Here is a 25,968-nt window from a genome sequence, read left to right on the forward strand (position 1 = left end):
TCTTTGTATTTATCCTAAATTCAGGTTGGAGTCAAAGAAGTCAAAAAGAGAGCTAGGGGAAAGATGCGGAGGAGGGGAGCGGTAGAGGCTTTTTGCGCATGGAATAGCGACGGACGCTCGCAACCCCCTCCTGTTGAGCGGATGGTTCCGTCCGGGAGGCTTTAGGGATCCTCGTCCAAGAGGCAGAGCGATTGAAAAACGTCGGGCGGGTGTGCGTGTGAGTGACATGAGGGAAGGGGGCGGGCTCTCTGGGAGGATTGGCCCAGAAGGTGATTGGGGGGCGAATAAGCCCCTTTGAAAGTAGAGAAAATGCCTTCGTTTCTCTTCTTTGCTAAACATGGGTTCCCCACCCCACTCCCTACTTTAACCTCACAACAACCCTGCGAGGTAGGCTAGGCTAGGAGGCAGTCCCTGACCCCTCAAGCCACCAACCGTGTTTGACATGCCAGGGGAACTAGTCCCTGGGAGTCCAGGGCTCCATTTCCCCTCAGCCATGAAGCTCACTGGGTGCTGACCTTGGCAATCACTGCCTCTCAGCCTAACCTACCTCTCAGGGACGTTGTGAGGATAACATTGAGAGGAGGGGAACTATACGTGCCAGCTCTTGGGTGGGATAAGGTAAAGGGAGCCCTGACCATTAGGTCCAGTCGTGACCGACTCTGGGGTTGCGGCGCTCATCTCGCTTTATTGGCCGAGGGAGCCGGCGTACAGCTTCTGGGTCATGTGGCCAGCATGACTAAGCCGCTTCTGGCGAACCAGAGCAGCGCACGGAAATGCCATTTACCTTCCCGCCAGAGTGGTACCTATTTATCTACTTGCACTTCGACGTGCTTTCAAACTGCTAGGTTGGCAGGAGCAGGGACTGAGCAACGGCAGCTCACCCTGTTGTGGGGATTCGAACTGCTGACCTTCTGATCAGCAAGTCCTAGGCTCTGTGGTTTAACCACAGCATCAACCACGTCCCTTCATGGGTGGGATAGGAATACAATAAATAATACAATTCCCAATGGCCCCTGCCCTGCATAGCCAGTGGTCAAGGGTGATGAACTTGGGAGTACAACAACATCTGGAGGGCCACTGGTTTCCCCTCTGGATTATATCAGTAGTTCCCACCTTTCCCTCCTATGGACCACTTGAAAATTGCTGGAGGTATTGGCGGACCCCTAAACAATTTCTCTTCCTGTTGTGAGCATTGCAATACACTGGAGCTTGATCCTGCCTAATTTTAAATAACCATACTTTTCCGTGTATAAGACTAGGTTTTTTTACTTTAAAATTATGTGAAAAACATAATACACGGGGCAATCTCCCCCCTATTTTCTTAAATTGGAATCCCTAAAAATAGGGGACGTCTTATACATGGGGGTGTCTTATACACAGAAAAATACGTTATATTTTTACAAACATGCTGCAGTTTGGGAGCCCCCACATTGCACCAGCCTGCCACTTTACTCTGAGTAAAGATGGAGAGGATGCAGCTGCATTTTGTTACATTATCCAACACCTCTTTCTGTATCTACAAACCTTAAATATCTAGAAGATTTGGTGTCTGAATCTAGCGATAGCCTTTGACCTCCATAGCGGTCTATTCAAAGGACGGGGGTCCTAAATCGCTATCAGCTGCAGGAAGTAGCTCTCATTTGATAATGTCCATTTCAAAATAATGCACATCAATAATGTACATTTCAGAAAAATGTGTGGGCATTTTTGATGCTCTTGTGGGGATGGCAAATCACAGCACGTGGATGCAGTCTAGTAGGTAAGGCAATGGTGGAGAACTCCGGTCCTCCACGATCTCTGCAACTTAGCAAGCACCCAGTGGGAATTTAAAATGGAGCTTGTGCCTGTCTGCCCACCATGTCGTGGCTGGGTCCCCAACATGGTCCCATGGCAGCCATTTTGAATTGTGCCACATACCTCATGGCAGCCATTTTGCGGCTGTCTCAAAATTCCAGATGTGCCCACTGGCTCCCAAAGTTTTGGAAGCCTGTGCTATCTCTCCCACTGCACCCGAGTTCTGAGTCTCTAACCTCCTGGAAACCCTGATGGCACCCAGTGGGTGTCATCCAGCAACAACTCCCTCCCAATACCTCTCGAAGCCGCCCTGTTCTTCCATCTCGAGTTTCTTCTGTCCTGTTCCTCTCCTTATTTCCTGACTTTTTAAAGCGTTCCCCTCCTTGTACACCTCTTTCTATGTAGTTTCAGAACACTTAGAAAGGGAAGTGTTTTTTAAAAATATTGTCATTTCCCAGGAACTCAGGGCCTACATACAGTCCTATACAACACAGTTTGGACACAGGTTTTTCACAACGAAACATCCCCCACAACTTCCGTTTTGGAGACCCCAATGTGATGCTAGCATATTTCTTTATGACATTTTTTTAAAAAAGCCAACAACACCAAAATAAAATATAGATGATTATGTGTTATGCTATCAACTATACTATTGGGACTGGCCTTTCATTTTCTGGAATGTGTTTGGAAAGGGAACTCTTATTTGACAAAACAATGAAGACATCTAAAAACTTTTCCAATACAGATGCAGACTTCTAGTGTGTGCGCAGAATGGAGTTGTTTTCATTGGCTTGCACTCCATGCTAGTTAAAAATGGACTCAGGTTAGGCATGCCCATTAATTTCAGTGGGTCCACTCTGAGGTCTAGCATTAGGGCTGCTAAATAACTGTGGGGGTTTTCTTAAAAAAAAGCCCAACAACTTTCGGGGTGTGTTGTTTTCTCTTAGGAGACAGCAGCTGTGTACATGCTACTTATACTAAAAGTATATGTCTTTCTCCAAAGAATCCTGGGAGCTGTAGTTTGTTAAGGGCATCCTGTCAATGCTCAGCACCCTTAATGAACCACAGTTCCCAGGATTCTTTGAGGGTGGAGCCACATGCTTTAAACATATATTCTTCTTCTTTGGTGATCACTCGGTAGCCGAGTCTTCCATGAACACCGTCTTAGCAATGAGTCCATCTCACCATGACAAGGTGATGATCTTGCAAGCGAATTTAGAACACATGGCGCATAGGGCAGTCAGAGGACGCATAACAGGAGCTCCCCACACGGAAATCGGTTTTGCACTGGCATCATGCTCCATTTTGGGAACAACAACAAAAAAGTTGCAACCCCACCATTATCTGCTCTTTGAGGCTTGCAATCCAAATGCAGCCTGGAGTCTGGAAAAGTGATGCAAGCATAGGGGTTTTGTTTGTTTGTTTGTTAAGCCCATTGCTGAGAAATTGAAATAAGGTGATTAAGAACTGAGTGACTGCACTGTTTAGTTGCTTAATTCCTTAACCCATTTCCAGGGCAAAAAGCCCACAGAACGAAAGGTGATTACTTCTAAGTAGACATAGGAGCCTGCTACTGGTCCAGGTGGGCCCACTCTGTCTAGCACCTTGTTCTCAATAGTGAAAACCCGCAATCAAGAGTAAAGCCATTCTCCCCTGCTGCGGTTTGCAGCGACTGGCATTGCTGCCTCCGCCTGTGGAAACAAGAGAACATAGGCATTGTGGCTAGTTGTAAAATTGTCCTCTTTTAAAGCCAGCCACGTTGGCGGCCTCATTGCTGAGTAAGCAGTGCCGAAAAGGAGGGACTGAGTAAACCAACTCTGCACAGACCGGCAAAAAGAACAGAGAACTGAAACTCATTCCTACCCCCTACCCTCAAACAAAAAAATACCACTAAGGACTTTGCAGAAGCAGATGGGATCTGAGTTCTAATCTTGCCCCCCCCCCCCGGAGCTCCTTCGTTTCTGGTTCCTCTTTAGCGACGCTCCCTTGCCTCGTTGCAAAAGCATGTGCAAGCCGTAGAGAGGATCAGCGCCGACCGGCCTCGCAGATCCCAAACTGCCATGTCCAAAATGGCTGCGCGCTGGTCCTTTTCTCCCGGCTGACGAGTTGCCCATCCGGCCGGTGCAACCCCATGCACGCCGCCAGCCTTGCGCTTGGTAAAAGAAAAAGGAATAGGGGGAGGGACGGGGGGGGGGAGTGTTCCCCAGTTTTCTCCAAGCAATGTTCTTGCCCAGTGGGAAAGAGCCGAGATTGAGGGTGAGAGGCTGCAGATCAAAAAGGAAGGAAGGAAGGATCTGGCTGCCTTCATCCCCGTCGTGAGATGCTGGTCCGGTGGATCTTGTAAAAAATCTTGGATCAGCTCAGGCATGCAAGCTTTGCTCCCAGAAATTATCTCCTGCACAGTCGTGAAAGGTGCAGGGATCCTCTTTTGCATATGCCCCCCTTAAGCTATTTCATTTGTGCTCAAAACCAGTTGCAGCTTTTTCAAAATGTCATCTAGTTGCATCCTGCAGCAGTGAGTTCCATAAGTGACTTGTGCATCGTGCATGCTTTTTGGGGGCTCTTCTGAACCAGCTGGGTTTCACTCTAAAAGGTAAAGGGACCCCTGACCATTAGGTCCAGTCCGGACCGACTCTGGGGTTGCGGCGCTCATCTCGCTTTACTGGCCGAGCGAGCTGGCATACAGCTTCCGGGTCATGTGGCCAGCATGACTAAGCCACTTCTGGCGAACCAGAGCAGCGCACGGAAACGCCGTTTACCTTCCCGCCGGAGCGGTACCTATTTATCTACTTGCACTTTGACGTGCTTTCAAACTGCTAGGTGGGCAGGACCTGGGACTCAGCAATGGGAGCTCACCCCGTCGCAGGATTCGAACCGCTGACCTTCTGATCGGCAAGTCCTAGGCTTTGTGGTTTAACCCACAGCACGTCGCCCCTGGCGTTTCACTCTACATGGTTAGAAAAACTGTGTTCCCGCGTTGATGAGGGACAATCCTCTCACCTATAAGACCTTTAATCATGGGATTGTGAGGCACCCAAACCAATCAAATGCAGAGTTGGGCATGCAGTTTGACAACCCAGGGCCTTCCTGATCTTTTGGCAGCTCCCATCAATCAGTTGTGGTCCAAAAAATGTGAGGAGGCAGCCTTGGACTGAGCATAGGTCCATCTAGCTCAGTATTGTCTACACTGACTGGCAGCTGCTCTCTGGGGTTTCAGGCAGAGAATGCTGCCAGCCCGACCTGGAGTTGCTGCTGGGGGAATCGAAGCTGGGAACTTCTGCATGCAAAGCCTATGCTCAGCCGCTGAGCTCGGTTGGTGAGGGCTGACTCAGGATCAGGCCAGAGCAACTTGCCACAGCTCAGTTGCCCTGTGGCCAAATTCATAATCTGACAGGTTAATCTGGGCAGTCAGCAGGAGCCATTAGTTAGGAGCTACAAACCTGAGGTTCCCCCCGTCGCCCCCCGCACACCAGGCATAATCCTGGGAACTGTAGTTTGTTAAGGGTGTTGGGAATTGTAGCTCCGTCAGGAGTAAACTCAGGATTCTTTGGGGTTGCGGGCCTGACTCTTAAAGTGCCGTAAATGTGGAAGCCCCACAAATCCCAGAGTCTTTACTAGGTGTACGCTCCTCTTGAATGTTGTTGTCGTTTAGTCGTGTCCGACTCTTCGTGACCCCATGGACCAGAGCACGCCAGGCACTCCTGTCTTCCACCGCCTCCCGCAGTTTGGTCAAACTCATGTCCGTAGCTTCGAGAACACTGTCCAACCATCTCATCCTCTGTCACCCCCTTCTCCTTGTGCCCTCCATCTTTCCCAACATCAGGGTCTTTTCCAGGGAGTCTTCTCTTCTCATGAGGTGGCCAAAGTATTGGAGCCTCAGCTTCAGGATCTGTCCTTCCAGTGACCACTCAGGGCTGATTTCCTTAAGAATGGAGAGGTTTGATCTTCTTGCAGTCCATGGGACTCTCAAGAGTCTCCTCCAGCACCATAATTCAAAAGCATCAATTCTTCGGCGATCAGCCTTCTTTATGGTCCTCTGGATAACTTCTGAATAACCAGTGATTAAAAGCTTTAGCAAATGGATGGCTTCTCGCCTTCTGGTTTTAATATAACCCTGCCACTTTCTCCCTTGTCTTTTCCTTCCCCTTAGGGGCATGCTGATGAAGAGCCTTTGGACCAGGCCATGGGGGTTATGGCGCCCCCCAGTTGCATCGTTCACCCTCATGGTGCTTCTCTGCCTATTCTGGTTGACGGGCGTAGATGAAAGTTTGGCGTTATCGCCCAGCCTCCTGCTCACCAGCCCTTTCCAAGGTAAGCTACCTGAGGCTCCTGCCCCCTGGCGTGTTGCGTGTTGCCTCCCTAACCGTTCTGGGCTCCTTGGGTCCAGCACACCACTCTCATCCCACCCCCCGAAATCCCATGTGGGTTTTTATTGATACAGTAGTAGCTCAGGTTACAGACTCTTCAGGTTACACACTCTGCTAACCCAGAAATAGTACCTCGGGTTAAGAACTTTGCTTCAGGATAAGAACAGAAATCGCACGGCGGCCCCATTAAAGTGGTACCTCAGGTTAAGAACAGTTTCAGGTTAAGAACGGACCTCTGGAACGAATTAAGTTCTTAACCCGAGGTACCACTGTACAAACTGTTTTTATCCTGCCCCCTCGAAGCCAAAAAAGGCTCCCTTGCTGATAACGGCAAAGTTGCAGGTTCGATCCCGACATGGGACGGCTGCTTTGCAGGGGGTTGGACTAGATGATACTTAGGGTCCCTTCCAACAGGATTCCAGGGCAGCTGACAGCTGTCAATAACCAGTCAGTCCCTGCTCTCTGGGTTACGAATTTAAAGACTTGACAGAAAAGGGATTGGGTGGGGGTGGGGAGAGAGCATCCGTCCCTGTTTCTTGGTTACAGAATTCTTGGCCATTACGATGTAAACTTGCTTCTGCTAAAAGATGGATATTTATTCAGTGGGATGATAATAAAATGCCCCTCACCTCCTCTTGAACAATGGCTAGAAGACACGACTGCTCTTGCAACATACAAATGGATGGCTTTTAGATTTGTGTATGGGCAAATATAGTGATATTTGGAATGCCTTTATGTAAAAAAAAATCACGAGGGCTAGTTAATAATTTTATACTTGTTAGAATAATTGTGCACGGCGGCCCATCGCGGGTGCTTCAGCTGAGATTCCTGCATTTCAGGCGGTTGTACTGGGTGAACCTTGAAGGGAACGTTCTTTCACATGTGGTGGACTTGCAAAAGGATAAAAGAGTATTGGGAAATAACCCATAATGAATTGGAAAAAAAGTTTTAAAATACTTTTCAAAAGATAATTCAGACGGAAATTCCCAGGTGTCAAAAAAGGTTATTTATGTGTGCCACTACTGCGGCCTGTGTTTCGTTAGCCCCAAAATGGAAAACGAGCCAGGTCCCAACTAAAGAAGAATGGCAACTTAAGCTGACAGAACACGTGCAGCTTGTGGTCTTACCATATAGAATAAGAGAACAAGAAGAACGTACGTTTAGAGAAGATTGGAAAATGTTTATTGAATACATGGGGGTAAATTGTGTACGCTTGAAAACATTGGCAGCGTTAAAATAAATCCAACAGTGCAAATAAGTTTTGATGGATGTCATAATGGAATGGTTTAGTTTATGTAAAATATGCATGGATTTGTGATATGAGGCAAAATGAACCATGGAGAAGGGATGTCATTGATATTTTAAGGCTGTTTAAATGAGTACAGTGGTTCCTCGGGTTACAAACACCTCAGGTTATAAACACTTCAGATTACAGACTCTGCTAACCTGGAAGTAGTACCTTGGGTTAAGAACTTTACCTCAGGATGAGAACAGAAATCGTGCGGCAGCTGGAGGCCCCATTAGCTAAAGTGGTACCTCAGGTTAAGAACAGTTTCAGATTAAGAACAGACCTCCAGAATGAATTAACCTAAGGTACCACTGTATTGTATTTTACCACAGTTTCAATCACTTCCCCCCTCCTTTTGTCCTTGTTTTGACTTTTTTCCACTTTATTTCCCAACCGAAAATTTTCAATAGGATGAATAATTTAATAAGAATAATGGCATGTTGTTAACCACCCCGTGTTTCCTCCCCACAGCATATCGCCTCGTGACCTACTGCCTGTGCCTCACGGAGGCGCCCTTGTTCTTCCTCAACCTGCTCCTCTTTCCGCTGCTGAGTTGGCATCAGGAGCGACGCCAGGGCACTCTGCGCTACCTCCACTCTTCGGCACTTGGCGCTTTCGCCTCGGCCCTCCTCTACCTCCTCCTAGCATGGCTGCAGGGTGCTCAGGCCGGCTCTGCTGTTGGGGGCTACACCCCCGTGCACCTGGCCTTGCTGGGGTGCCCCCAAGGGCGTCGGAAACAGGGGGGTCCCTGGAAGTGGGCTTCCCCTCCTCTGCTGGCTGTGCTGCTGCTGGGTCTGAGCTGGATTCTCTCCCCCAGCTCTCCTTTCCTCCTGCATCTGAGTGGGCTGCTCACAGGCCTGGCCTGTATCCTTTCCGAAAAGATGGGTTGGGGGGGGCGTGTTAACTGCTGGTTTATGGTGCATCTTGTTGGCCCTTGTGAGAGCAGGAGGTTGGTCTGGGTGGGTCCAGCAACCAGGGTCTGCTTAGTCTCTCATTTCCCTTGACGCCACAGTCTGGGCCGGGGTCTTCTCCCCGCTGGAATTATCAGAGAGACGCCTGGAAAAGCTGCATGGCGGAATCATCTTTAAGACCCTCCAGGGGAGAGGCTCTTTCTTCCACTTCGTCCGGTCCCCGGCAGAACCTGCTGAAATCCTCCCCACCGCTGACCCAGCCGCCAGGAGAGACAGGTGAATTGGGAACCCAGGCTTTCTTTGTAGGGCTGGGCGGGTGAAGGGGTCGTCATTTGGGACTTAATAAGAAAGACGAGCAGCAGATTTCAGGCAGGGGACATTCCCTGCCCTGTTTGGAGACATTGGGGATTGAACCTGGGAAACTTCAGATTACAGTCGTAGCTTGGATCCCGAACACCTTGCGAGTCGAACGTTTTGGCTCCCGAATGCCGCAAACCTGGAAGTGTTCCAGTTTGCGAACATTCTTTGGAACCCAAACGTCCGGCGCAGCTTCCGATTGGCTGCAGGAGCTTCCAATCGGAAGCCATACATTGGTTTCTGAACGTTTTGGAAGTCGAATGGACTTCCGGAATGGACTCCGTTTGACTTCCAAGGTAGCACTGTATTGGGGAATGATTTGTAATGAAATGAAAAAATTGTTTAAAAGAACTTCCCCCCTCCAAAGGCCCAGAGGCATTTCTTCTGGGTATGTTACAGATAGAGGTAGCCAGGGGGCGAAAAAAGCTATTTATGTACGTAACGACTGCAGCTTGGATTTTGTTAGCTCAGAAATGGAAGGTGGGAGAGGCTCCAAAGAGGGAAGAATGGCAGCTGGTAAATGATGGAATACGCAGAGCTAGCAGGCCTAGCCAGCAGGGCAGGAAAACAAGAAGAATGGGTATATAAAGAGGAATGGAGAACATTTGCAGAAAAACCATTGTAAGCAAATGAAAACACTAGCAGGATTATTGTAAATTCAATGGTATAATTTGGATTAAGATAGAATGGAAAGGGGGAAACCAGACGGAGGAAATATAATACCGTCATACCTTAGCTCCTGAATGCCACACACCCGGAAGTGAGTGTTCCAGTTTGTGAACGTTCTTTGGAACCCGAACGTCTGATGGGGCTTCCGTGGCTTCCGATTGGCTTCAGGAGCTTCCTGCAGCCTATCAGAAGCCACACTTTGGTTTCTGAACATTTTGGAAATGAGAAAGGACTTCCAGAATGGATTCCGTTCGACTTTCGAGGTACGACTGTACTCAGTTAATTTTGGAAGTACAAAGAACCATGGAAGGAGGAGAAGGGAAGTCGTTGGCTGTATTGTTCTATATTTAATTGTGGGGAAATGTGTACCTGAAAATATAATAAGTAAATATTTGGGGGGTGGGGAATTGGGAACCTTCTGCAGGCAAGTGCTCCACCACTGAGCTTCAGTCTTCTTTGGCTCAAGATCACAGCCTTGCCTACCTTTTTCTCTCTCCCAGGATTCCTCATTCTCCGGAGTCGCCAACCCAAGCGTTTCCCCCAGCAGATTTCCCTACACAGCCTCTCTTTCTGGCTTCGCCACCTGCCTCTTACTGGAGTGGAGAAACCGCAGCGCTGGAGCAGGAATGTAGGCAGTCAGTTGCTGCTGGTTCCCTGCCTCCCTTCCCCATCCACCATGGGGCTTTAGGTGCTCCTTTCTCGGCCCTCCAAGGATCCCTGATGGATGAAGAGCTGCTCCAAGCCGGGATCCAGGCTTCTCTGCAGGATATGGCGGAGGAAGAGGTGAAACTTTCCAAATCTTCAGTTTCTTCTCTCCGGTAAGGGTTTCCCGGGGGAAAGCTAAAGCTCCCTTCCTGATGGGGTTTGGTGGGGCATCAGAGAGATGGATACAGTGCAATCGCATCTCGCGTGGGGCTTTGGTTCAAAGAGTTCTGCGTGTCTCTGATTGCAGGTCCCCAAACCCTTAGAGCCAACCCTGTGGCTAGCAGGGGTAGGGGGACATTTGGTAGCAGGTAACCCCAAGGGGAGCAGACAAAAACAGAGCTTTGAAACACTCTGCCTTGCTTTGGAAGGCAAGGCCTGCTCAGCACACCAACTCCGGGAGGCTAGAGATCTCACACGAGACTTTCTGGGATCTTTGATGGCTCCGTGAGATTTCACATGAGCATCCCAGAGCTGGCATGCTTAGCAGGCCTTGCTCCCCGAGTGAAGCAGAGCTTAAAAGCTCTTTTCGCCCCAGGCAGACAACAGTACGTTTCCAAGCACAATTCAAAGTGTTGGCGCTGACCTTTAAAGCCCTAAATAGCCTCGGCCCAGTATACCTGAAGGAGCGTCTCCACCCCCATCATTCAGCCTGGACACTGAGGTCCAGCTCTGAGTTCCTTCTGGCCGTTCCCTCCCTGCAAGAAGCAAAGTTACAGGGAACCAGGCAGAGGGCCTTCTCGGTAGTGGCACCCACCCTGTGGAATGCCCTCCCATCAGATGTCAAAGAAATAAACAACTATCTAACTTGCCGCCCCCTGCCCTTTCAGGCTCCAGCAGCTCCAGAAAATGGGCTTCCCAACCGAGCGGGCAGTTGTTGCACTGGCAGCCACAGGCCACGTGGAGGGTGCTGTCTCACTGCTGATCGGAGGCCATGTCGGAGACCAAGCCGTGGTGACGGCAGAGAGCCGCTCTGCTCATCGCTAGCGACCTCCTCCAGGCACCAGCCAGCGAGTAGACAGAGGTTGGCAAGCCAGCCTGAATGGTGCCAGTGTCCAGGCCAGAAAACCAGCCACCGCCGGTGAAGTTGAGCGGCGATTCGCTGTGGACTCAACTGGGAAGGAAGGAAAGTGAGACCCACCATTGAAGCCAAGGCCGTCCTGCTGCTATGGGGTGGCTGCCGTACAGCCCAGCCAGGCTGGTGCATCACAAGGGCAAGAGTGAGAGACAATGCACATATATCAAGGGCTGCAAGTCACTTGGGAAATCCTCCAAAAGGGGAGACCCAGTGGCTTCTTCCATCCCATCCTGGGGATTCTTGGAATAACAAAGCCAGAGGTTTCACCTGATTGCAGTCATTTTTCCACGTGTTCCATGGGTGTTTGTGGAAACCATCTCCAGAGACGTGTCAGGAGGTGGTGGGAACACGGGCAAAGGCCGCACCCAGCGGCCAATCCGTCTGGGCTGCCATGCATTAGGCGTTCGTGAAAAAGGGACCTCTCTCTGTGCCTGTGAGCTCCGCCACTCACCTGGGAGTTGTAGCAGGGATCTCAGTTCCGGGGTTCCGAGTTTGACCTAAAGCATCCAGAACTCAAATCTGGGCCTTTCTCATACAGCCACTTTGAAGGGGTGGAGCAGGGCATTCTCACCACATGCAGAACAGAGTCATGTCTGCACTTTATGTTTAAAGTACTCTTAAAACGTTCATAGGAATAACAGATGACTGCGAATTCTGCATTGCAAGGGGGTTGGGCTGGATGACCTGTTGGGTCCCATCCAATTCTGTGATTCTATAACAGTTCCCAGGATTCATGTGTTGGGGGTGGGATCCACAACTTCCCCTAAATAATCCTAGGAACTGTTGCCCGCCAAGGTGTTCCCAGTGCTTTTTTTTCTGGGGGGACGCATACCCCTAAACATTTTGTGAATCTTTGTACTTTTGTCCATTTACTGTATTTATTTCCCCCAATTTGAACTATAAAATGGTATTTTCTTGAGTCAAAATGAGACTACCCCTAAACGTTTTTTTTAAGGGGGGGGGAGCCCTGGGTGTTCCTAACAGCTTTCAGGGCTGTTCACAAGCTACAGGTGCCAGGATTTTCTGGGAGTGAGCCATGACTCTTAAAGCAGTAGGAGAGGACTTGAAAAGTCACCTTTGCCAAGCTGATGCCTGATGGACATTTAACAAAACGCAGCAAAGGATCCATACAGAGAGCATCATCTTAGCTCAGGTTTGAGGTAAGGCCATCTACATTCCCTTCAATTCAGGCAGAGGCTCCTGTTCAGTGAAGCTTTATTGACCTGGTCCCTGTTATCAGCCAAAATCCCAGAGAGTACATACATTATATGGAGGCAGACACACATAGATAAACACACACACGCATCCTTCTCTCTCCCTGATCTGCTTTGCCCACAAGACTTTGCATTAAGAGTAGTCTGATCGTCTCCCAGGTGCTTGAAGCTTCATGGCAGCACCAGCAGCACCTCCCCACCTGTTCCAACATCCAACCTCCCTTTGAATTGCCTTCGCAGCCCACCTGACAACTTGGGATACACAGCTTGCGTGCCGGATCTGATCCGGCTGCTAAAATTGTACCCAGGGATCCAATCACAAAGGACTTACGCATGCAAATCCTTTGTTGGGACAGCCACTGGTGTAGTTCTTACAACATCCACACAGTTCAGCGCTGGCAACTTCTACCAGGGAAGAGAAAATGTTTGTCCTCTCTCCACAAACACACACTGCTGGGCATCCCGAGCGAAAGTGAAGCCCTAGGAACCCCTTTGACCTGACCCTACTAGAGCTCCCCATTCTTAGGAAGCGAGTGGGGAACTTTTGTTTTCCCGGCAAAGATATCATGATGTCTTCCACAACTGCGATTGAAAACAGTAGTCCAGAAAAGCCCAGTTTCTCTCCTCGGTTATCCTTGCCTGGGCCAGGCTAAGGGGGGAAATGGGCGATTCAGGGATCGGGAGAAATTTAGTAGAAAAACTAGTTAAATTTCCAGGTCAAAGTCCCAAGCGCCAGAAAAACAGCAAGTTACAGGAGAGGGTGCAGTTGTGCTGTGCAGGGGGGAAAATATCCCCATTAAATAGCACCAAGGGATAAACGGCTTTCCCTACGAGACAATCAGGCGGCCGCAAAGAATGCTTAGCGGCTTAATTGTGGCAACAATTCGTGGGGTGAAGGCGTGGGGTGCATCGCAGCAACCGTTACAGAGACACACACACACACAACCCTTTGCGCGAAATAAATATGGAAGCAGGCTGTGGGCAAGCAAGCGCCCTCCTCAACACACGCCTCTCCACTGCTTCTCCGTGGGGGGGGGGCAGTCCAAAGTGGGAGGAAGAGGGCTGGGTCTTGGGGGCGCACCCTGAAAGAGTCCTCTCGTGCCCTCCTCAAAAAGGATGCTCTTCGTCTGCACCTGCCAACGGGCAGGCCAACGGCCCCCTCCTCATTTCCTCTCCTCCTCGCTCCTCTGAGAGAGGTGGTGGGAGATCATCTTGTAGGCTGCCAGGCTTTCGTCGCGCTTCCCCCGGTCGTAGCCAGGCATGCTGGTGGAGGAAAGGCCCAGTCCAGATCCCGGCTCCGGTTCTGTCAACGGAGAGGAAGGACAAGCAAGAGTCAGAGCTGAGCTGCTTTTCGTCCGCTGCTGAATTTGGCAACCCAAGAACCTCGGTTGTCATTTTGTGAACTTTTTAAAAGAGAAAACAAGTTTCTGGTCCTCATGGTTCCAGAGGTGTGGAAAATGTCTAGGTGGCTCAAGCGGAGAACCCACAGCTGCCCAGATGTTGCTGGAGTCCCATGCATGGCCAGCAGTCAAGGAGGAAGGGAGTTATAGTGCAGCAACCTCTGGAGAGCCTGCAGGTTCCCTATCCCTGCTCAAGGAGAACAAACAAGGTGTGGGTGCTCCTTAGGGATTCTGGGGGTCCCTCCCGCCATGCCTGTATTCAAAGTTGACTGCAAGATCCAGTGTCTTCCTAGAGCAAAACCCTGATTTCCTTAATGTAAACTAACTGCTGTTCCAAATGAATCTGAAGTGGGGAAACTGCAGAAGGAATCTCACCTTAGAATGAGCCTATCTCAGCCTTGGGTTCCCCAAACATTGTTGTGCTACAACTCCCAGCCACCTTTGATTCACACTGGCTGGTGCTGGTGGGAGTTGTGACATCCGAGGACACATGGGTGGGGGAAATCTGCCTAACTGGGTATCTGGCAACATCGCCTGACCGCAGCAGGCAGGTGGAACCCTCACCTGCAGGGGCAGTGTATCTGAATGATAAGGAACAAGAAGCTGGGGAGAAGCTGCCCCCATCGTACGTCCTGATTTGAAGCTCCTGCTGCAAACAGAATGCTGCAAAGTCAGTCTCTTAGCTGCAGTTAGCCAGCGGACTCCCCTACTCGAACCTCTGCACTGGTTCCTTGCTAACATCGTTCTCGGATTGGCTGGTGCATTCCCAGGTGGGTGAAGAGGCAGATCAGTGCTTGAGCCGACCTCCTTCAGGCAGACTTAAGCTACAAGCTGCAAGCTGACTTGAGAGGAGACTGCCACTGAGCATGCACAGACTTCCATCGGAAAGGCAGGCCCGCCCCATGCTGTTGGATATCCAGCAGTCTGACAAATCCAATACACCCTCAAGCTGGCGTTAACTCTTGGTGCAAGGCAAGCAATTATTTTTTTTTACTTCTGAGCTCATGCTTGGAGGGGTGGGGAGGAAGAGGAGCAGTCCCTCCCCACCTCAGCCATCACCAGATGTATCCCCCTTAAGTCTCCCTCCACCCCACCCCAGTGGCTATGGGTCAGGAAAGGCAAAATCCCACATAAAAGCAGCTCTGACTGCAGCAGGGCTATGGAGAGGGGGTATTAAAAACCTGGACATTGTGGACTAGTGGCATGCAGAGTTTAGGATGACGGGGAAGGAAAGAAAGCCCATATCTGCAAGCAAAGTAGGGGGGGGGGTCTCCTGGCCATGGGCTCTCTGCATTGGTGAATGCAGCATGCTAGGGAAAGGGGAGAGGGGGAGCCCCCCCCTCTGTTGTTACCTGGCCAGATGATAGCTTCCAGCAAGGTGACCCTCCTAGACAAGAGCTTCAGCTGGGCCTGCTGCTCTAGGAAGCTTCGTAAGCTAATGGCCTGATGGGAGATTGAGAAGAGCAGAGCGGAAATTCATTCACCCTCGTTATGGGGAAAGGGTGGAGAGGAGGGGAGAGAGGGAAAGGGGTCTGAATCGGGAATCTTTGGAGGGGTGTGTGACTGCGGGTGGAGAATTTGGGCAGGGGGCTCAGAAGATATAAAGGTGATAATTCCCCCAGTCCTGGAAGGACATGATACAGGGTTTCCCACTTCTTACTTAAAGGGTTCGGGGTCATGTAAAAGCCTGTGCCTTTTTAAAAAGGAAGCGTAGTTCTGTTTCTCAAAGTTTCACGCAGAAAAGAGGCTGTGTGCTGGTAGCTAACTTCACTATCAAACTGTAGAATCTTAAAGGGTCATCTAGCCCAATGCCCTGCAATCCAGGAAGAGGTTTTTTCTTGGAAGGAAATAAAATAAAATAATAAAATATAATAAATATGATATAATAAAGCTTCCCATTGGTAGACCTCTGTTCTCTGTAGTGGCTGGGGCAACACAGTCAGATGAGTGGGGTACAAGTATTATTATTATTATTATTATTATTATTATTATTATTATTATTGGAACAGGCACCTCCAGAATCACTAAGGCACATACTGATTCGCTCAATGGCTCCAGATTTACAGAAGCTTTGCCGGTTTCTGATTTGATCCCAGAATGTCCCTCTTTTCCTTAGAATGTCCCACTTTTCATTGGAGAAATGCTGGAGGGTATGGAGTTATGCGACCCCTGAGCTAAGGAGGTAACTATGCAACCTTTAGAAGACATCCAAAGACAACCTTGTATAGGGAAGTTTTTTAATGTTTAATCTTTTGTTATGTTTTTATATACATTGGAAGCCACCCACAGTGGCTGGGGCATAATAATAAATAATACTAATACTAATAATGTGTCCCTAAATTATTATATGGCTGTGAAGTATGGACTACAGCAATATCAGGTAACTTGGATCGCCCACTTCATATGTTTCTGAGATCTCTTTCCGGCGTCCCGAGATGTGTCTCAGGTGCAGCCCTACGACTTGAGTTCGCCCAGCCCTCAATTGTAAAACGAGCATGGAGTCGAGCCATTTCCTATAGCTCCCACCTACTAGCATCGGATGCTCGAATTAGAGGTGGTTTTTCCAATCTGATCCTAAGAGATATTCATAATTCCCCCTGGAAAACTACAATTAACCTCAAACTCCGCTCTTTTCTCAATCTGAATTGCAAAACTGTTCTTAACTTAGAGTGTATCAGTCCGGCGGCCCTACCTCCAATTAAAAAGAAGCTACAGCAACTTGACTTCTCTAATATAGCTGCCCATGCAAGAGGGCCGTGTTCAGGCCTAGCCCTAGCTATTCCACCCCCTGAAGGGATCCCTCTATACTGCTTCACAATTTCTTCGGAGGCTAAGCGAAGGGCCTTTACCTGTGCCCGTCTCAACTGTTTTCCTACAGCAGTTCTGTCGGGTCGTTATTCCAGAGTTCCCATCGCAAATAGAACATGCACCTGTAATGACACGGCTCTGGAGACTATGGAACATGTAATGCTCTTCTGTCCCAACTGGACAGATGAAAGATCTCGGTTTTTAACTCCTCTCATGAACAAGCTTCATCTCCCAATCCAGCCCTGGATAGTGTCCCTTTTTTTGCAGGATTCTGATTGTTGGATTACCGAGATGACAGCTAACTTCCTGCTCAGTGTGATGAAGAGGAAAGCGGCACTAACTTCTTCTTTAACACCACAGCTGCAGTCGATATGCCGCACAACCGAACGAAGCTCCAAGTAGCCTTATTATACAAGGACAATGGAGCTAGGACAAATCTGAGGAGCCGAAGGACCCTTTAATGATCCTCCGCCAGCCTCAGCAGTTTTTTGTCTTTCTGTTTTTGTACTATCTGTCACTCGATGTTTTAAATCCCCTGTCCCTTTCGTTATCCCCTCCCCCCCCCCTTTCTTTAAGTACTCGCCCAGGACGATATCTACCTTTATCTCCCCACCCCCATTTTATGTTGTTATTTCTATGTATATTATGCTATGGCCACACGGCTAACGCAATAAAATCTATTGATTGAATACTAATAATGGAATAGGATGCCCCTATTTTCATTGGGAAAATGATGGATCCCAATCCAGGAAACGGCCCTGCTTTCCACCTTTCTGCATCCTTCTCACCTCTAGCACACATCCTGGAATACCCCTGGAGTGAAAAGGTGGGGAAATGAATTAATGCAAGGAGGTTTGAGGTCTGGTAAAAGCCCTTTTTGTCGCAAACTGACCCTAATAAATTGATGGTTGCATTAAAATATCAGCTATACTGATCCAGGGTTGTTATTAGCATTTCAGTTGCAGTCTTATACACATTTGCCTGTGAGTAAACTCAGCTGAACTGGGTGGCAATTACTTCTGAGTAAATGAGCCTAGGATTGCTCAGAAAGTTGCACTCTCCATTGAAAGGGAGCGCAAGTGGCTGTTCTCTCCTGCTGCCACCACCAGAAGGCACTGAGCTCCTACCTTATTGGAGGTGTAACCACCAGAAGCCCACCACCTCCGTTTCCCCACACTGAGCATGCTCAAACTACTGCACATGCTCAGTAGTAGCAACTGAAGCCCTCTGCCCACACTTTGAAAATTGCACAGTTCAATACAAGGCTACATAGGACACCCAGGGCAATCAAACTGCTTTGACTGCTCTGTTTTATTATTATGGTTTTTTGCAAAGCAATTTCCCCCAATATAATGCAGCTTCGTAGTCTTTTCACGAGGACAGCATTTAGTCCATACACCATAGCAGAACTGTTTTCACTAATGTAATGGTTTATATGCACTCTAATATATGTGTTTTTGAATGCATCATTCGGCAGCAGAACTGCACCGCAAAATTCAGAGGAGTGCAAATTTCACAGGAGGGCTGTGTTTCGGTTCACACATTGGTGTGGACACTGCAAATTAGGGAGGCTTGCCTTGAAATGCAGACTGAATCATATTTCTTCCCCCACCCCATCTCTGGCTGGGGCCGATGGGAGTTGTAGTCCAAAACATCTGGGGAGGGAACCAGGTCGGGGAAAGCAGACTTGGATCTCACAGCCTCGATTCTCGGTCAAACAACAAGAAGAAAAGATGCTACTCTGCAGTAGGAAATTCAGAGAGGTGGGCATTTTTTGACAGAAAAAAACCCTGGAGGGAAAATCTGCCTTGTGTGTGTGTCTAATTCCACTCCACTCCACTCCATCAACAGTCCTTGCTTGTGAGCAATATGGTCGTTCTCTGTACAGTCATACCTCGGGCTGAAGTAGCTTCGGGAGAAGTATTTTCAGGTTGCGCACTGCGGCGACCCAGAAGTAACAGAGCGCGTTACTTCTGGGTTTCACCGCTCGCGCATGCGCAGGCAGTCAAAATGACATCATGCGCATGTGCGGAAACGGCAAATTTCAACCCGCACAGGCACGGACGCGGGTTGCGTTTCCTTCTGGATGCGAACGGGGCTCCGGAACGGATCCTGTTCGCATCCAGAGGTACCACTGTACTGTATTTCTGCTGCCAGGAAAAGGAGGGTGGTGGTTATGGTGTTAACTTAGGGACTCTGCATATTCTCCTTTCTTTGGGTCGTTTGTGTGGCCTTGAGCAGAGGCTCTCTCCGAGTCTGGCCCAGACTGGCTTCATCTGCGTCAACACTGACACCCCATCCTAAAAACACCAGCCCCACCCTGGTCCTGATACCCCAACTGCCTCGTCTGAGTGCTTTGACTGGAAAATCGCTTTTGGTTAGCAATATTCTTTGAATTGTTTTTTATTGTATATCCCCCTGATTTTATGCTATGCTTTTGAGGGGAAAATATGTCCCACTCCAATGGGTTCCCCAAAGGCCTCCTCTCTCTGCCTTGAACCAAATTCAGTGATAAGCGTAAGAAGAACTGGTCTTCCTGAGATCTGCAGTCCATATCTATCTATCTATCTGTCTGTCTGTCTGTCTGTCTGTCTGTCTGTCTGGTAACCATGCTCAGAAGCAGAAAAGTTCACCCCTGTACAAGGAAGGAGGGCAATTTGACTAAGTTTTATCTGAGCCCAATGCTGTAAGAGTACATTTTTCTCTAAGGATCCCCTGTTTGGAGAGTTCCTTTTCTATTCCTCTCCCATGACCACTGATTGTATGAGCACAAATGAAACTAACACCGGACTGAGAAATCTTTCTCTGCATGTGTTTTGAAATCCATGACACTCTACAAGTTTTGTTAAGTTGTTTAGAGCCTCTCTATATAGCAAGTGACTAGTAAACGGCGTTTCCGTGCGCTCTGACTTCTGTCACTGTGTTCCGTTGCACCAGAAGCGATTTAGTCCTGCTGGCCACATGACCAGGAAAGCTGTCTGCGGACAAACGCCGGCTCCCTCAGCCTGAAAGTGAGATGAGCGCCATAACCCCATAGCCGCCTTTGACTGGACTTAACTGTCCAGGGGTCCTTTACTGTCCAGGGGTCCTTTACTACTATACTACTTTTTGTCAAAGCAAAAAGTAGTATAGTGGCTCCTTGGTACTCAAATGCCTTGGTTCTCAAACGAAAACCTAGAAGTAAGTGTTCCAGTTTTCAAATGTTTTTCGGAAGCTGAATGTCCGATGCGACTGTTGTCTATTGTTTCTGGGGCACCTGCACCAATCAGAAGCTGCACCTTGGTTTTCGAACATTTCGGAAGCCAAGCGGACTTCCGGAATGGATTAAGTTTGGCGCTTTTGTTTTTGCTATTTATTTTGCATTTTTGTTTTTGAGTCTTTTTTGGTTAATTTGTTTTTGTGACTACGTGGAACCCAGTTCAGCTACTGATTGATTGATTGATTGTGTGACTGTGGAAATGGATAAAAGCCCCCCATCCAAACAATGACTATCATCAATGCAGGTAATAATATATATTTTTTAATTTTTTTATCATCTGCAATACTTATTTATTTTATAGTACAGTACATTGATTATTGCTTTCATTTTATGGATTTATTTTTAAATTTTTATTTTTTCATTTTATGGTCTCATTAGATAGTAAAATTCATGTTAAATTGCTGGGGGGGCTTTGTATTTTTTAAATTGCTGTTTTAGGGGTTGTGTTTAAAAGTCTGGAACAGATTAATCTGTTTTGCATTACTTTCTATGAGAAAGCTGCCTTGTTTTTGGAACACTTTGGTTTTGGAACGGATTAAGTTTGAGAACCAAGGTACCACTGTAATGTTTTGAAGTACAGTTGGTTTAGAAATCCATAACTCAACGGTGCAGAAGACAGTTTCTATATGTGCTGTAGAGGCAAGTGAGAGGGAGATGAGTTTTGTCCATCTGGGAAGGTATCCCATTTAGGAGAAGGATAACTCTGGTCCTAAACCTCCGCTGCCTTGGGGGATATCTTTGGGAGAAGAAAAGGTTATGGAGTAAACCCTACACAAATCCAGAATGGAGTCCCTAAGACGGCTGGAGGGTGCCTTGCATGCCTCCTCCCGGCAACTGCTGCAGCCAAGGTGGTGCCAAACGTCTTGCTCTGTTTTCCTTTGACCACATCAGCGAGGCCAAGAGGGGGGTCTTGTCATTTGGGCAGCCTAGGACCTCCATACGCACTGCCCAGGCTTGCGCCCTGGGGAGGTCACTTAGGTCCTGCTAACGCAGAAGTTTGGGTTCACCTCTGAAGGTGCACTCCATTGTCTCTTGAGACAGACAAATGCCAACAAAAACAACAAAAATTGGGGTGGGGGTGGGGGGGGAATCTGCTTCTGCCAGCAGACCCTGTGCAACCACTTCCTGATGTCACCATGGACATTGCCATGGAGACTGTGCCATGGCTGAACCGCCCTCAACGCATTGTGCCAGGCCTGCTCCCCACAGGACCCAGAGAGTCAGTCCAGTATCCAGCCAAGGGCGCAACTGAACCCCTGGATTTTGCAAAAGGCTTGAAGAACAGGGCAAACCGCCCTAAGCAGATCACCATACAGACCTGGGCGGGGCCTCCCCCATGGTGGGCCCCTTTTTCCTGACCCCTCCTGGTCTGGGGGGGGGGCGCGGGGAGAATTTTGTCCTCCTGTCTGTCTCTACTCACCATGCAGCCCAATCATTGTTTCCAAGATTAAAACCCTCTCAGCTAAAATCTTCAAAGCCTCTCGCAGCTGGTGCAAACCCTCCCCCTGCGGATGAAAGAGAGACAGACACGGCCGTGAAGGGGACGCACGTGCAGGGGTGTGTGTGTGTGCATGCGCACAAATACGTGCAAAAAGGAGAGGGAGGTTTGGGGGGGGTGAGCTGAGGCTTGGCATGCCTAACCCTCCCTCCCGTCCGCATTTGTTTCAGCCATCAGAAATGACAACAACACATCCACCCACCCACCCAAGGGGCACAAATGCAAACAGAGCACCTATCAAGTATCTATCATGCATGTGCAGTCCTTTAAGGAGTTTGAGCAAACAGTATCATTCAGCTGGCGCAGCTCGCAGGGAGAGAAAGATAGGATCAGAGGGAAAGTGTGTTTCGTCCTAAAACTGGGGCAGCTTCACCTCGCACGCTGGACCAGCTGCCTTATTGCTCCTTTTGCCTGTGACCTGCCCACCCCAAGCATTCCCCCCCCCCCAAAGGGAATGTGGTTTTCAGGCTGGAGAAAGTTTTCTCACCCCTGCATTACACTATCAGAAATCTTCCTGAGCCAGGGCTGTGATGGCACCCAATATTCTTGAAAGACCTACATTGGCTCCCAGTACGTTTCCGAGCACAATTCAAAGTGTTGGTGCTGACCTTTAAAGTCCTAAACGGCCTCGGTCCAGTATATCTGATGGAGCGTCTCCACCCCCATCGTTCTACCCGGACACTGAGGTCCAGCACCGAGGGCCTTCTAGCGGTTCCCACACTGCGAGAAGCCAAGTTACAGGGAACCAGGCAGAGGGCCTTCTCGGTAGTGGCGCCCTCCCTGTGGAAGGCCCTCCCACCAGATGTCAAAGAGAACAACACCTACCAGACTTTTAGAAGACATTTGAAGGCAGCCCTGTTTAGGGAAGCTTTTAATGTTTGATGTATTACAGTATTTTAATATTTTTTTGGAAGCTGCCCAGAGTGGCTGGGGGGACCCAGCCAGATGGGCGGGGTATAAATAATAATATATTATTATTATTATTATTATTATTATTATTATTATTATTATTATTATTCCCTGCCCTCACTCCAGGTGCCCACCCTCTGCCCGCTAAGCTAGCCAGCTGCCCTCAGGTGCAGCAGAGGATGCTGTCTTGGCATCAGTGGCTCTTGGGTGCCACCTTCATCGTTGCAGGCCGGCAAATGCCTTGGGGAGATGTAACCCCCGGGAAGCAGCACTGGTGGACTCCCCAGCAGATCCAGAAGCTCCAGCAAGCGGAGGGGTTAACCCACTGACAGGCAGTGCTGCGCAGTGGTTAGTGTCGGACTAGGACCTGAGAGAGATCAAACCAGTGAAGCTCACCTCAGGCCAGTCCCTCCTTCTCAGCCTAACCTACCTCGCAGGGTTGTTGTTGAACGAGGAGGGGGAGGACCCTGTAGCTCCTTGGAGAAGAAAGGTGGGCTTTAAATGCAAAATAGATAAAGCCACAGGAGACCTTCTGTGCTGCTTTTGCAAATGTAGAAAGCTGGGTTATAGAGAAGCAGGCTGCTGGGTCCAACCAGAAGCTCCCGCAGGAAGGATGCCAAACCAAAGCAAAGAAAATAAACGGAATAACCACAATGGCACAGAACCCCAGATACGGCCGCCTGGGCTTGGTGTGGAGAAGACGTGAGCTTTGCGTCCTTGCTCAGGAAGTCAGGTGTGTGGGCACGAGAACAGCAGAAGCACATGCACGGGAGGTTAGTAGCAGGGGGCGATCCCAAATGCAGCGACCTCGAGGGTGGCATGGAGGTGGAGAGGGAGACAGATGCAGTAACCAGATTCCCAGAGCTATATCCCTGAGGCCACATTCCCACCATCCCTTTTAAAGTGCTTTGATGCCACTCGGAACAGTCAGGGCTTCCCGCAAAGCCTTTTGGGAGCTGTAGTTTGTTATGGCGGCTAAGCAAAAGCGAGACCCCCTATTTCCGCTCAGTCCCCAGAGTTCTTCAATGACTGTTAAATCACTCTGAGAACTGCAGTTCTGGGGGGGGGAGAGGGGTCTCAGCATCCTTAACTAACTACAGCTCCCAGAATCCTTTGGGGGAAGCCGCGACTGTGTGAAAGGGAATGACACTGATTTAAATGTATGGGGCGAGGGGAGAACAGTCCTTCTCACTTCCACCTGGAAGGAGGGGAAACTATCCCAGGGAGAGCTAGGAAAGCAACGTCCCAGGTTGGGGCGAGCGAGACAGCTGAACCTAAAAGCAGGAACATCTTTCCATTTACAAGCAAAGGCACGGTGGAAGCTGCTTGCCGGCGAGTCAGAGCATCCGTCCATCTCACTCAGCGCTGTCTGCAGAGGGGGTTCTCTCAGAGGGGGTACAGTCGTACCTTGGAAATCAAACATAATCTGTTCCGAAAGTCGTTCGACTTTCAGAACGTTCGGAAACCAAATTGCGGCTTCTGATTGGCTGCAGGAAGCTCCTGCAGCCAATCAGAAGCCCTGTTGGACGTTCTGCTTCAAAAAATAGTTTGCAGACTGGAACAGTCACTTCCACGGTTGTGACGTTCGGAATCCAAAACGTTCGAGAACTAAGCTGTTCGAAAAGCAAGGTATGACTGTAGTGGGAATTAGGAGTCTCAGAAATCAAGGGCACGAGCATGTACAGAGTGCCAGTGAGGAACCTTTGCTTCTAATAAGATGATTCCGCAATGCAACAATAGTCCTTATCCTAGCGATGGGGATTAATAAATGTTCGTTACGGATCGATTTTTCTTGACTTTATCTCATTCACGTTCCTAAGAACTTGGGTTGGGTGTCGGTGACGACTTTCTAAGCTCATGAAAGGGGTCCATGAAGTCGGGGGGTTGGGAAGCTGCAACTCTTTGGGGTTGTTTTTTTTAGACAGGCGGTCTTTCCCATCCACCGGTAGAGACTGAACCAGATGCTCTACCAGTGAGCTACAGCCCTTCCCAAGTCTTCCCCGTTAAAAGGAGGGCATCTCTTTAACTCAGACTTCCCCAAACTGGTGCCCTCCAGATCTTTTGGACTACAATTTCCATTAGCCCCGGCCAGTGGCAGAGGTAATGCAAAGCGAACTCTGCCCCCACTTTTGCACCATACGTAACAACAAACAGAGCAGAGGGCTAAGATCTGCCCTCCTCCCAGAGCAAGGGTGGGAAAATGTACCCTTGAAATCTGACCAGGTCTCTGGCTTGCCAGGATGGAGGGGGAGGGGGACAGGGGAGAAACTGGCCTATTGTACAAAGGTGGAATTTACATGTGTTGCCCCGCCTCTGGCCACGCCCACCACTAGTATGTGGTCCCCTAGAGCAGAAAAGGGTCCCAATTCCGTGCCTCAGAGGAACAGACGGAACACAGGAGTTCTGGCACACCAAGCCCCTGGGCAGAGTGGGGTGAGGGGGGTTCAGTGGGGGTGGCGGCCACGGAAAGAGACAGGCAGGCAGAGAGTCCTCAAAGATCCCCGGATATTTCCCCCCATCTCTAGAATTTGAGCCATATTCCAAGTCAGGAGTGGGGATCTTTGAGCCTTCCAGATGTTGCTAAACTACAACTCCCATCATCTTCATCATCCCTGGCCGTTAGCCACGTTTGCCGAGGCTGATGGGATTTGTAGTCCAGCAACAACATCCATAGGGCCCAAGGTGCCTCCACAACTGTTCTCCGTGCTTCGTTTTATGGCCTTTGCTTCTGGCCTGGCTGAGCTCGCAATACAATCCCAGATCGGAGCCCGGCTACTTTCATGAGGAATGGGCAAATTCCCTCCATTTCGTGTTTCCTCAAACTGAAGTTCACTTTCCCTGTCATTCTGCAATTTAATTTTTAAGTCCACAGCAATCTGAGACTCGTTTTCACCTAACACGCAGAGTTTTGCACTCCTTTTTTTCCTTACGCACGCAGAGTTTTACATGCAATTCTCCCTGACGTATTTCTCAGAAGACTATTTTGGCATGGCAAATTGAATAACAGTAGTAATACTTAGGGGTTTTTTTGTATGCTTTCCTCCACAAATATATGCATTTTTCTGGGCACTTACCCCAGATATATGCAAACCAAACCAAACCAATCCCCCCCTCCACCCCCCAGTTCCTTAGCATTCATTTGGGCTCACTCTCCAGGAAGAAAACTTTGCATTGCAAAATTTGGATATGTGAAAGTTTTCATGTCTTGGTTTGAAAAATGCAAATCAAGGTAGGTTCGCCTTTAAAATGCAGAGAGTTAAGAGGAGACCCTCTATTCTCCCTCACAGAGCTACAATTCCCAGAACTGTCTGGGAACAAGGGTTTATTTTAGGTTTGCTTCCTGCACTGCAGAAGGTAGGACTAGCGAACCTTTGGGGGTCTTCCAACTCTACAACTCTGTGATTGTTTAGCCATTCTGGCAATTGTAGCTTTGGGAATGGGGATTTTGGGGGTGGGGGTGGTCCTAAAAAACCCTCAGCACCCGTAACAAACTACAGCTCACAAGATTCTTTGTGGGCAAGCCAGGACTGTTAATAGTGATATGATACTGCTTTAAATGGATGGGATGGGTGATGATCTGAGCGTTTTGATGATTGGAGCAGATGTTATTTCAAGGGGCAGCAATGAAACAGAACACAATGCAAAAAAGCTCCTGGAGACTTTTGCAGGGCGGGGAGACAGGGATTAGGGTTGCCGAATGGCTAGAAATGAGGA

General features: G+C 49.0%; 2 protein-coding genes across 11 annotated transcripts in view; one reads left to right on the forward strand and one right to left on the reverse strand.

Moving 5' to 3' along the window:
- Positions 1–23: 23 nt before the first annotated feature.
- RHBDD3 (rhomboid domain containing 3) lies at positions 24–12,092 on the forward strand. 5 transcript variants are annotated; one of them, XM_028711056.2, is made up of 6 exons: positions 24–217; positions 5,945–6,105; positions 7,921–8,313; positions 8,462–8,636; positions 9,887–10,169; positions 10,919–12,092. In XM_028711056.2, exons 2-6 carry the CDS (start codon positions 5,949–5,951, stop codon positions 11,171–11,173), a joined length of 1,263 nt encoding a protein of 420 aa, XP_028566889.2. In that variant the 5' UTR covers positions 24–217; positions 5,945–5,948; the 3' UTR covers positions 11,174–12,092. The 5 variants fall into 5 exon arrangements, with proteins under 5 accessions (XP_028566889.2, XP_028566891.2, XP_028566887.2 ...); XM_028711058.2 differs by lacking the exon at positions 24–217 and adding an exon at positions 3,784–3,950; XM_028711054.2 differs by lacking the exon at positions 24–217 and adding an exon at positions 3,983–4,206.
- Positions 12,093–12,369: 277 nt separating this feature from the next.
- Positions 12,370–25,968, reverse strand: part of EMID1 (EMI domain containing 1) — a 70,518-nt gene continuing 56,919 nt past the window's right edge. For 3 of the 6 annotated variants that reach the window (XM_077920231.1, XM_028709405.2, XM_077920233.1), the window contains exons 15-16: positions 15,133–15,223; positions 12,370–13,683 (exon numbers count right to left, since the gene is read on the reverse strand). In XM_077920231.1, the coding sequence (XP_077776357.1) occupies positions 13,544–13,683; positions 15,133–15,223 (231 nt within the window). In that variant the 3' untranslated portion in view covers positions 12,370–13,543. Of the gene's footprint in view, positions 13,684–15,132; positions 15,224–21,267; positions 21,353–25,968 lie in introns of those variants that run through there. The other 3 variants (XM_077920232.1, XM_077920236.1, XM_077920234.1) reach the window with 3 other exon arrangements.

Source organism: Podarcis muralis, chromosome 16, assembly GCF_964188315.1.
Source record: "Podarcis muralis chromosome 16, rPodMur119.hap1.1, whole genome shotgun sequence".
Classification (NCBI taxonomy): Eukaryota; Metazoa; Chordata; class Lepidosauria; order Squamata; family Lacertidae; genus Podarcis; species Podarcis muralis.